The sequence below is a fragment of the Frieseomelitta varia genome, unplaced genomic scaffold, assembly GCF_011392965.1.
Source record: "Frieseomelitta varia isolate USP_RPSP 00005682 unplaced genomic scaffold, Fvar_1.2 scaffold_206, whole genome shotgun sequence".
Taxonomy (NCBI): Eukaryota; Metazoa; Arthropoda; class Insecta; order Hymenoptera; family Apidae; genus Frieseomelitta; species Frieseomelitta varia.
The window spans coordinates 286,611-297,232 of record NW_025109817.1 but is presented as its reverse complement, the minus strand read 5'-3'; the positions used below and the strand labels follow the sequence as shown (position 1 = coordinate 297,232).

The 10,622-nt window shown below is 32.6% G+C and overlaps 3 protein-coding genes across 9 annotated transcripts in view; all 3 read right to left on the bottom strand.

Moving 5' to 3' along the window:
- LOC122526975 (sodium-coupled monocarboxylate transporter 2-like) overlaps positions 1–3,835 on the bottom strand; it is an 8,358-nt gene extending 4,523 nt beyond the window's left edge. For both annotated transcript variants that reach the window (XR_006306257.1, XM_043650705.1), the window contains exons 1-7: positions 3,626–3,835; positions 3,212–3,430; positions 2,760–3,105; positions 1,474–1,628; positions 1,249–1,389; positions 459–567; positions 139–360 (exon numbers count right to left, since the gene is read on the bottom strand). Coding sequence is in view for 1 of the 2 variants with exons in the window: in XM_043650705.1 (XP_043506640.1) it covers positions 139–360; positions 459–567; positions 1,249–1,389; positions 1,474–1,628; positions 2,760–3,105; positions 3,212–3,429 (1,191 nt within the window). In the remaining variant the exon portion in view is untranslated. The remainder of the gene's footprint in view (positions 1–138; positions 361–458; positions 568–1,248; positions 1,390–1,473; positions 1,629–2,759; positions 3,106–3,211; positions 3,431–3,625) is intronic.
- A 434-nt stretch (positions 3,836–4,269) lies between these two features.
- Positions 4,270–6,468, bottom strand: LOC122526993 (KICSTOR complex protein ITFG2-like). Of its 2 annotated transcripts, none has more exons than XM_043650735.1 (6): positions 6,322–6,468; positions 6,036–6,255; positions 5,652–5,968; positions 4,900–5,582; positions 4,586–4,820; positions 4,270–4,517 (listed from the first exon to the last, which is right to left on the bottom strand). In XM_043650735.1, the coding sequence occupies exons 1-6, from the start codon at positions 6,466–6,468 to the stop codon at positions 4,338–4,340; spliced, it is 1,782 nt and encodes a 593-aa protein (XP_043506670.1). In that variant the 3' UTR covers positions 4,270–4,337. The 2 variants fall into 2 exon arrangements, with proteins under 2 accessions (XP_043506670.1, XP_043506671.1); XM_043650736.1 differs by having other exon boundaries at positions 5,652–5,911.
- LOC122526994 (mitochondrial inner membrane protease subunit 2) lies at positions 6,343–8,470 on the bottom strand. 5 transcript variants are annotated; one of them, XM_043650738.1, is made up of 3 exons: positions 8,301–8,470; positions 6,777–7,098; positions 6,343–6,695 (listed from the first exon to the last, which is right to left on the bottom strand). In XM_043650738.1, exons 2-3 carry the CDS (start codon positions 7,080–7,082, stop codon positions 6,495–6,497), a joined length of 507 nt encoding a protein of 168 aa, XP_043506673.1. In that variant the 5' UTR covers positions 7,083–7,098; positions 8,301–8,470; the 3' UTR covers positions 6,343–6,494. The 5 variants fall into 5 exon arrangements, with proteins under 5 accessions (XP_043506673.1, XP_043506677.1, XP_043506676.1 ...); XM_043650742.1 differs by lacking the exon at positions 8,301–8,470 and adding an exon at positions 7,801–7,821; XM_043650741.1 differs by lacking the exon at positions 8,301–8,470 and adding an exon at positions 7,502–7,523.
- Between the last annotated feature and the right edge of the window lie 2,152 nt (positions 8,471–10,622).

The window sequence follows — 10,622 nt, the reverse complement described above, 5'->3', positions numbered from 1 at the left end:
ACGTGTCGTCTTAAAGAAATGAATTATACTGGCGGAAGTATTCTTCTCAAGAATCTCTCAATTTTTAAGAAAACTTCCCCCCCCCCCCCCCCCCAAAAAAAAAAAAAAGAAAGAATGACGATGACAGTCCACGTATACCTTCATAATTCTCGCCGCCCGATTCTCTTTATCGCTGCTATCTGGTAACCAGGAATCGATAAAGTCCTCGTAAATTGTGCCAGCCACTGTGTTCAAAGCGGCGCTCATCGTGGAGAGGCCAGCGCTGACGAGACCGGCAAGAAAAAGGCCCGGAAGTCCTGGAATATTCGCGGCGACGTCCAATACGTAATACGGAAGTAATTGGTCGCTCCTGGAAATTACCTGGAAACGAATTTATTAACTTTATTGAGAACGGAGAACAAGAGCAATCTAGTCTGTAACCATACGGGATTAAGTAACGAAGAAAAAAGGATACACACGTGTGTACTTATAGGATCGCACTTGTGATACCTGGCGTACATTATAAGTCCCGTAAATACCGACACCCATTTTACTATCACAATGGATATCCCCATGGACGCCATTGCCCTAGCAGAAAAAGGAAATCGAGGCTCAGTACACGTTTCTCTTGCTTTTAAATGGCATGCTTTTAACGGCACCGAATATGAAGATCCATCTGATTGGTCAGAAATGACTGCAATCACTGAAATTACCATTCGTCTGGCATATGCCATTAAGCGTTTCTCGTCGCGAATTTTTATAGTCATTTACGAAGGGACTTTTTTCAGTTTTTTTTTTTTTTTTTTTTTATTAATTTCAATGAGCCTTGATATTATCAACTAATTATTGTACAAATGAATTATTAACAAACTATTCTTAGATTACGAATATTTCTGACACGATAAGTATTTATTTCTGTGCAAAGCAAAATTATCTTGGATCAGAATTATTTTATTTATCCCTGATGACAGAATTATTTTCATAAATACTGTTGATCTCACCTTTTATATCCAAACAATAAATAAGCAGCTTTTAATTTTAAGTAGTAGTTTCAACATTAAGTAGGATTCTATATCAAAGATAATATCATTATAAATTTTCATAATAGTTGTATCTGTGAAATGCCCTCTTAAATATCTTAAATATCCATAGACAAACGACAAAAGTAACAACGCAAGAACTTTCACCATTTTTCTTTTTGCCCGCAAATCGACATTTAATCAAACGAAAATGGAGGCTCATATTCGGCACCGTTGCTCTAATACTCACTTATGCGCTTCCTTGACGTTCGGCACAGATAAAAATCTTTGCACGGACGATTGATTAATGCCCAATCCTGTTAACCACGTTATCGTCATTCCAACTGACATTCCCCAAAATGAATTTCTAACAAATGGGCTAGGGTCCATACTGCAACGTGATAAAACAAATAAACCGTAAATCAAAAATTATTCTACCGTCTCGATATGTTCGAGGCTCAATAGACACTCGTACTTCCAGAAAACTATTCTTCTACCCTCTTCCGATAGTCTCCAAACCTCGGATACACCGCCCACGGCCATGGTGCCCAAAACAAACACGGCAAACAAACTTCCCAAGGTTACAATCATTTGAATGGTGTCCGCCCAAACTACAGCTTTCAATCCTCCCTGAACGTTTTAAGAAAGGTATAAATACACTGTCAAAACGAACGTATCATTAATTGTATTAATTATTTATGCACCGGTGGAATGTAATCGTTGTAATCGCCAGTAGATCGTATTTAGATTTTGCAAGCAGTGTAAACATTTGACGAAAATCGACCTGCTATGTAAACAACTGTAATTCCGTTTTAAATCATAACCATTACAATTTTATTCGTATCTTTCGTACAATCTGCTTTACTCCCATAGTCTCTCTCGTGTGCGATAACGTTGAGATTAGGTAAATGATGCTCGTAAATATCGCATTATCATCTACTCGTCATTTCGAGTCATTCACTTTCGACTGACAGAAACTGATCTACACGTGTTTTTCTTTTTTCTTTTTTTTTTTTTTTTTTGCTTCCTCTAGCTCATTTTAACTCATTAAAGCGAAGCAACAGTTCAATCGTCATTTTCTTTCGTATTCAGTTTACACTGCCGATCAGAAATCTCAGGACATTTTTAATATTCGATAATTATGCTAGATAATTAAATTTTTAGTACTTTTTAACGATGATTATTACTATGATAATATTCGTATTTTACAGATTCGTTATTTTATATAAAGTAATGTTTAATTTTAAAGCTTTTGATGTCGCAGAAATATGGATGCCTAAAGATCGTTCAATGCCATCTAGCTTTGGAAAAACAAAAATATATAATAGGGAAATATATAATCAGGAGAACAGAAATATATAATCTGACGAGAAATCATTGAAATTTCTAAAAAAGAAAGTTTCTCTTCTAAATCTGTAAAATTTCCGTGGAAAAGTTTCGAATTAATTATCTTCATTATTCGGATGTAGAGATACTCGAGATAAATCCATCAAGTTGAGCAAATCAACGATTGAGTAAAAATCACTTTGAACAATTTAAATGTGAATGAAGAAATTTTATATTGAAATTTGAATATGAAATTTTGAAACTCAATATGCACTATTATTAATACGCGAGTCTATGAAAAGTTAAGTGAAATGGACTTGGAACGATCATTAAACGTGAAACCTCTGGGAAAATCATTGAATACTCCGTAACTGGATTTTTCTCAAACGACACTTACGATCTATTTAAAAAGTAATTATAATCGGAGTAACTTACGATGGTCGTGTAGAATGTGCATACAGTGCAGATTATCGGAGTAAGCAGGTAGAGATTGATCGATGTTGCCTGCGAAAATGCTAGCGCTGGTACGTATATGATCAAAGGGACATAAATGATCAAAGAAAATGTATAAAGAAACGAGGCGAATAGCCGGACGGACCTCGTAAACCTCAGTTCCAGGTATTCAAACGAGCTGGTCGTTTGTAATTTATAAAATACCGGTATGTAGATGAGCGAAACGAGAGTACACGTTATAAGCGATGTAAAAATACAGACAGCGTACTGTGTGCCATATTGATATACTTCGACGGGTATAGCGAGCAAAGAGACTGCCGATATGTGACTGAAATAAATTAAAAACATTGTGAAAGAATTGTCGAATCAATTTTCATCGATTCGATTGACTCGTGTCCTTTAGAAGAAAAAAAATACTTTCGACAACGTTTTACCTGGCGACCAAGCTCATGCTAACTGGGAAACAGGACATCGTCTTTCCTCCGAGCAAATACTCAGTAGTGTTGTCCTGCTTTTTGTCGAAAAAACCAAAATAAATCCCTATGAGGACACTGATCCCTAAGAGACTGCTGAACAATGTGTAATCGGTCCATCCAAACGTAAGTTGCTTCAGTTCCGTTCCGAGCAATGAACTCGTTTCGTTCTCTGCCATTCTAAAATTAATGAAATCGAAATTGAAGATTAACTCACGATAAAAGAAGACGGTAGAGGAGTTCGTCCACTTTCGTTCCACGGCGAGTGAAACTATTATTGATCAATTATCGAAATTAATAAAACTATTTCACTTTTTCCTTCATTCGCAATAAGATAATGCTCGATCAATGAAGTTCGATATTTGCCACACTTACGTCTTGATTTTTTTGATTTTTGTTGCTTTGTTTATCAAAGAACGAGATTCATCAATACGTAAATCAATAGTTGAAATCTAAGCTGTTAATTTAGAGGATTTCGGAAAGGCGTCAAACTGATGGTCAATCTATAAATATTAAATACAGCAATTTCGTAAAAGCTTGGAAAAGTACTCGATGCGAGCTACATTCCTACTAATAATGATAACGTTCAACTCAATGCTATATGTTCTGCTCATTTTGCACGAAATATCAGTCTAATTTACGATAGGTAGATAAAGTTCCGTCTTTCGTAATGTTCTGTAAATAGATGAGCATCCTGAAATCAGTCTGCCAGTTGAATCTTCAGTTCCTCAGTTACCGATATCATTACCATTTTGTTTGTTAAAAATCTACCAAGAATTTTCGGTCGGTCATATATCCTTCACGCTAAAGCAGCAATGACGACAAATATTGGATCAAACGGCTGGATCCTGTCAATACGGACAAAAAAAAAATTCTCGCGAATAGAAAAGATATGAAAATACAAGCAATAAATTCCTCGGACGCTAAACAAACATTGCTCCTATCTAGGAAGAAATAGTTCAGTCGAACTAAAAATTATATATAATGTAATACTACGTAATAGAGAGAGAAAACCAAGATTAACATTTATAAGAATCTGTATATATTTTTCTGTTCTTTGTATATAATTATACAACGTTAGTTGTTTCTAAGATGTTCCATACAACAACCATTCTGTTAACTCCTGTAGTTTTTGTTGTCTCTCTATATCGGTACAATTCCCTAGGAGATTATCTAAAATTTTCTTTTCTTCGAAATCCAGTTCCTCTATTGGATTCAAAGGCTTAGTGACCATGCTTGGAAGCGTAACGTCATAATAAAGAAAAATCTGTAAATATTGGTTATTGATCTTACTTGTTCATCACAAGCTTGCTCATTACAAATAATAAACTTTACCTTGTTATTGAAACTGTTATACACCAGACAAGGTGTTGGAAAACCAGGAGTAACATTATAGTTACCAGTACAAAATGCTCTAACTGGCTCTTCAAATTGAAAACGTACGCTATTGCGTTGTTGATCTAAGATGTAGGTTTGCCCATCCCATGCGCAAGCTACTATCTCATCAGAACCGTCACCAGTTACGTCTAAGCGACATAAAGCGAATATCTGATGATCTACTTGCATCGACCTAAAAAATAGTGTGTAATTTATAGAATATATATATTTATTTGTATATATATTATATATCTGCAATTTTTAAATTTTACCATAATATGATTTCATCCTTAACTAACATTATTGTCCCATCTAAAGTAGCAAGAGCGTAAGGTTTTCCTTGTAATAAATTATTTTGTATGTTCACATCAATTTCAGTTTGACTTTTTCCTTTTAAATCGTTTGTCTTACTGTTACTGCCAATATCTTGGCGCGAAAAATGCTTGTATGTAGGCAGTAGAGAATCCTTTTCCGACTTAACATCGTAATCACCAATAATTATGTTGCCTCCAAGAACGTTACCGTCAATTTGATCTCGACTAGGATTCGTTTTAGAATTTTCAGTCGTTAAACTTTTCCTACGTCCTTCCGCAGTACTAAAGCTGTCTTTCCTTACTTCCGATTGTGAGTTATTTTTTTTAAGTTCTAACGAGACAGATTTCAAATTTTTACCATGTTGAGTTTCACTTGATTTGAACAATGACTCTTTGAATTCGTAATTCGACACTTTATTCTCTACTATACACTCCAGATTTCCAATAATTTCAGTTGAAATATTTTGATTGCGCATTCTTGATATTCCTAACGTCTGATAGTCTACGCAACTCGCTGCTGTTTCGTTACCTTGGTGGCGAGTTTCTTCCTCTAAATGGCAATCTTCTGGATTACATTTAATTCGCATAAACGTTCCGCCAGGTTGAGCAACTAACAAAGTTGGTGTTCCGTCTGCCATATGCTAAATAAAAATTTCAAAATTTGTCATTACCTTAAATTAAAATTCCCCCTTTTTATATATTTATTATACCTGTAATGTGACTGTTCCTATTTGATTGGCACATTCCCACTTATTTAATCCAACTAACTTTCCTCTTCCTAATTCTAAATTGCTTGACCATCTGTAGGATCTAACCACACGGTCAGTCAAACCAAGTATCATCTCGTTTGCACCATCTTTATCAACATCTGCTACTAAAACCATCTTTGTATTGGTCGGAATTCTTTGTACATGGACACATTCCATTTTACCAGATAATTCGCTAAGTTCGTTGTTGCCATCTACTTGATCTAAACTTAAGGAACTTGTCATATTAACAGCTGTTTCTATATCCATGTTTGCATGACCTATGATGTTCATTCAATAATATACAAACTATAATTTTCTTTTAACGCGATACAATTTTCAACTCACCATGTTTTATGTTATCTTGGTCATTTGCTTCTTTTATTAACTGTTGAGTAGAAGTTGCATTGATGATACTAGGATTGACAGATCTTGGGCTATAAAAGATATGTGCCCAGCCATCTCCACATATTACAACCAATGCGTTTCGTCCATAATTAAAAATATCTCCTATTGCTACACTAGTTACAAGACCTAATCCAGGTATCTTTTGCCATAATTCTAAACCCTGTAATATAGTAATGTAACAATTTATGACAATGAATTACTAGTAAATAGTATAATATCTATTTACTTTAAAAATATAAAGTTCTCCTTCTGCAGTGCCAACAACTAATTCATTATCACCATCATTGTCAACATCTCCTATTGTTAAACCATATCTACATACAGTACCAGGTAAATCCCACTGCAGTCTTTTAACAAAACTAACAGCCCTCATTTTTTTCTCTTTTTTTTTTTTCTATATTATCCAGCTGGTACTTTTGGTGAATTTAATGGAAAATCATGATTTGTCATAGAAGGATAAAGATATTGCCAACGGCTAGGTGGCCAAACTATAGAAGTAGCTTTAGCAGTGATCAATCCAAGAGAAACTGGTCCAAAGGTATTGGAGTCCATAGAACGTCCAATATGATCTCCTTCTACCCAACAATGACCTTCTGGTACCTAAGAAGTAATTATGGATATAATTATCAAACTTGTATAAGTAAAGATTTGTATAAGCAAAGAATAAATAATTCTCAATACCTGTAGAATGTCTGCTTTATAACCATGTGTACGTACAATGTCTCCAGAAAGTCCTACGACACGTTTAATCAAAATTTGCTGTGGAGTTTTTGGAGATTTTACAGTTACTATTTCACCACGTTGAATATCTTGGGTACGAATTGCCCGACGATTCAGAAAAACATAATCAGGATTCCTTACATCTGGATTTAAAGTTGGTTGCATAGAAACTCCTTCTACCTTGGCTACATAACCAATTGTATCCAAAAAGGTGATTCCAATAGGAATGCCTATAAGGATACCCTCAAAAAAATGTCGTATTTTCATCTATTACATTTATCCACTAAAAATAATAAAAATATTTTAAATTAAACATACATAAGTATATATAATATATTTGTTAAACATGTAATTAAACATGTATATAATCACTAATTCATTAATTATAATTTTGTAATAACAAATATTAACTCATGTTTCAAACAAAGAATTTATGCTTTTTTCATTATTACAAAATTATTAATAAAATTTTATAATAGTCTTTTATATATAAATTGAAATAACCTTTTATAGGTTAATATATAAAATATAAAATAAAGAACTTATTTTAATCTTAAATTTTTTATAGTATTAAAAAACTTGTATTAATAAAACTTTTATAATTTATAAGATACTAAATGAATCTTATTGTTTATTAGATTATAATTTCGAAATAAACAGAGGTTACAAGATAATTTATGTGATACATTTAGGTTAGGGAACTTATGTATATCGTTATGTACATACATATGTGTTTAGATTGCAATATTGTGTGCAAATGTACAATATTATTAATTTAGTTATTTAATGATACTACATAAGTATTTGTTCTTTATTATATAGTTTGTATAGTTTCATTATAAACTTGAATCATTCATATAATGTAGATAATTATATTCTAAAAAAAACATAAACTTCTTAATATAATAATATTATTTATTTCTTTAATAAAAACATTAAAGATAACTATTACTACTAAAATATACAAGCTTAAATAATCTATTACTGGACCGGTATTCTTATTAATACCATAAACGCAGAACTCGTTTAGACATAAAATAGCAATCAACTGAATCACTATAAATGATTCTTTCTATAAAAAAAATTAGTTTCTCATCTTCTATAATTACAACCATTTCTCTCGTAATCCCCAAAGCAAAATAAATTGTAAAATTTGATATATTATTATTTTATATTTTGTATAAAATTAAATATATTCTACCGAATTCAACTGTAATAATTCAATAATCCCAAGATTTGAAACAATGACTTGTACTTGAATCAACACGTGTCGTGCAAAGATGAGAAGAAAGAGATTCCCCGAAAAGAATGTGGATCTGTTTGGTTTTTCCAATCCATTTTTAAATTTAAGAATATTGGTTGAGAGTGTCACGCAGAACAAAATCTAGTGGGTCGGTTATTGAGAGAAAGATCTGCTTCCTTTGCTCTTGCATGGGATTTTTCATTTTTGTACATAGATACAGCTATATATAACCGAAAACATACAATTTGCAATTCGTCAGTAGATGGTACTAAAGATGAAAGTGTTCTGTACGCTGCACGCTTAACCTAAAGATCGCACTTATCCGTAGCTAAGCGGCATCCACTTAAGATTTGTAATATTCGTGTGTTTGGAACTGGTACAATTAAGGAAAGACTGCATGTCCTAGCCGCTAGAGGCATTAAAATACTAGCGTTGCGTAGCGGTGAAATGATGGAACTATTATATATTGTTGTCCTTGTCGCACACTATCACTCTCCTTGTCTACGGCGCGAATATGTCCTTGTCACACGCTATCACTCTCCTTGTCTAGCGTTATTAGACAAGGAAAGCAATAGTGTGGGACAAGGACATCCTTCGATCTATTTAAAAAAAAAATTCAACTTTTTATACACACGTTTTTCTAGGACAAAACACAGATAGAAAGAAAGCGGGGAGCCTAATTTTAAGGAAGCATATAAAAAAGTTCGCAAATTATTCCTCTAAATTAGGTTTTTTTCGTAATTAGTGCGAACTGTCACAAAATGGACATGATGGCGCCATCTAGCGGTAACTCAGTGGTACTAATTATTTGTAAAAATACTTATTTCTGCATTTTACGGGTCAAATGGGGTATGAAAAGAAAGCTAAGGGTCTAATTAGGATAATACAATCACAAGAGCTCACAAATCATTTCGCTAAATTACGTTTTTTCGCAAATGAAAATTTCTCTATTTTACGGGGTAAGAAACACTAGCGCCGCGTTGTGGCAGACCGGTGGAACTAAACGCTTTATAATCATATAAAGGGAACAATTAATTTTAATTTTTCACGCCACAAATTTGCACTCCACGAGCATGTATTTCAAAGATAATGCTATCAATTACGTTCGCAAATAAATCTGAATCTAATATTCACTATAGTTTGCGAGAAATTGTACACTCACTACTGGCGCTACTACTAACGTAAAATAAATTGAAACGTTCTTTATATACGTAAACTATACTTAAACAAAACATAGAACGTATATTAAGGTCTCTGAAATTGAAGACGCAATCATAACAGTTCACAAATGATTCCTTTTAATTAATGTCTTTTCGTAATTTGTGCAAAAACTATCACCTGTCAATGTTTAGAAGCGACGGTGGCGCCATCTATTGATAACTCGGTGGTACTAAAAAGAGAAATTCTTGTTTTTTAGTGTGCGATAAGGACAGTCATATACGTGCGATAGACAAAGAGAGCAACAGCGCAAATTAGTTCCATCACCTATCCTAGGGGTGATCCACACGGTGCATGCTACTATAATGGACGAATCATCATTACAAAATGCTCCTACTTTGATTATAATTTAACTACATTTTAAAGCAATTATCATAAAAAAAAATCAGTTGATCATTATCAAAGTCATTTATATTGTACTTGTTTTAAACAATACATAGGGAAATATATAGGGTTTTTAACAATTTTACGATTAGGCGTAATTCCTAAATTATAATATAAACTAAATTATAACTAATATAAACTAAATTATAACTAATATAATTTATAAAATCCGCGTTTTTTTAATAGTATGTAATAGGTATTACAAAAAATGCGGAAACTTTATATTATTGACATAAAAATATCTTGAAACGTATTTAATCATAATCCACAATTAATGTCATTTATTTATATTGACATATAACTTCATCTTATAATGACTATTAAAATATGACTTGGAACATTAAAATATGTTGTTAACATTATGGAAGATCATGCAATTAAACTAATTTTTTTCATTTTTACCTAGGAATACAACTTTAACTTGTATTTTAATTTTTACATTTTTACATAACGAACGCCACATAATATGATGAATATTTGTGTTCAATATGAACTGCACAATTAAACATAGGTATGAAAATGACATGGCTATATACTAAATGGTTTTATAAAGTACATCATTAAAAAATTCTCATTTAAATGTGACTCAAATACTGCATACAGAATTCCATATGAAGTTGAATACGGTAAATAAAAAATGAACAAAAAGTTAATAAATTGCCAGCATAATAAAAAATTCTAAATAACATTAAACTCAAATGATTGGTATGTGTACAAGCATTACAGAGATCAGTGCTTGCCAATCATCATACTCAATATAGAATTAATACCACAGTAATACATATTAATAATTATTTAGTGCCTATTGACTGCTTGATTTCTGTGGTCATCATTGCACAATAACTCATTGGACATGTGCACGGTGCATTGCCTTTTATTTGGCCCCTCTGATTAGTAAATTTTTGATTCTATGAAATATAAATATAAGATACAATAGGCAAAAATGTAATCATACAATAAAT

Coding starts and splice junctions, on each gene's coding strand:
- LOC122526994 (XM_043650738.1), bottom strand. CDS start 7,082: ATGAAAATACGACATTTTTTTGAGGGTATCCTTATAGGCATTCCTATT. Junction 6,696..6,776: donor ATAAAGCAGACATTCTACAG/GTATTGAGAATT, acceptor ATTACTTCTTAG/GTACCAGAAGGTCATTGTTG.
- LOC122526993 (XM_043650735.1), bottom strand. CDS start 6,468: ATGAGGGCTGTTAGTTTTGTTAAAAGACTGCAGTGGGATTTACCTGGT. Junction 5,969..6,035: donor CCAAGATAACATAAAACATG/GTGAGTTGAAAA, acceptor TGAACATCATAG/GTCATGCAAACATGGATATA. Junction 5,583..5,651: donor TAGGAACAGTCACATTACAG/GTATAATAAATA, acceptor ATTTTTATTTAG/CATATGGCAGACGGAACACC.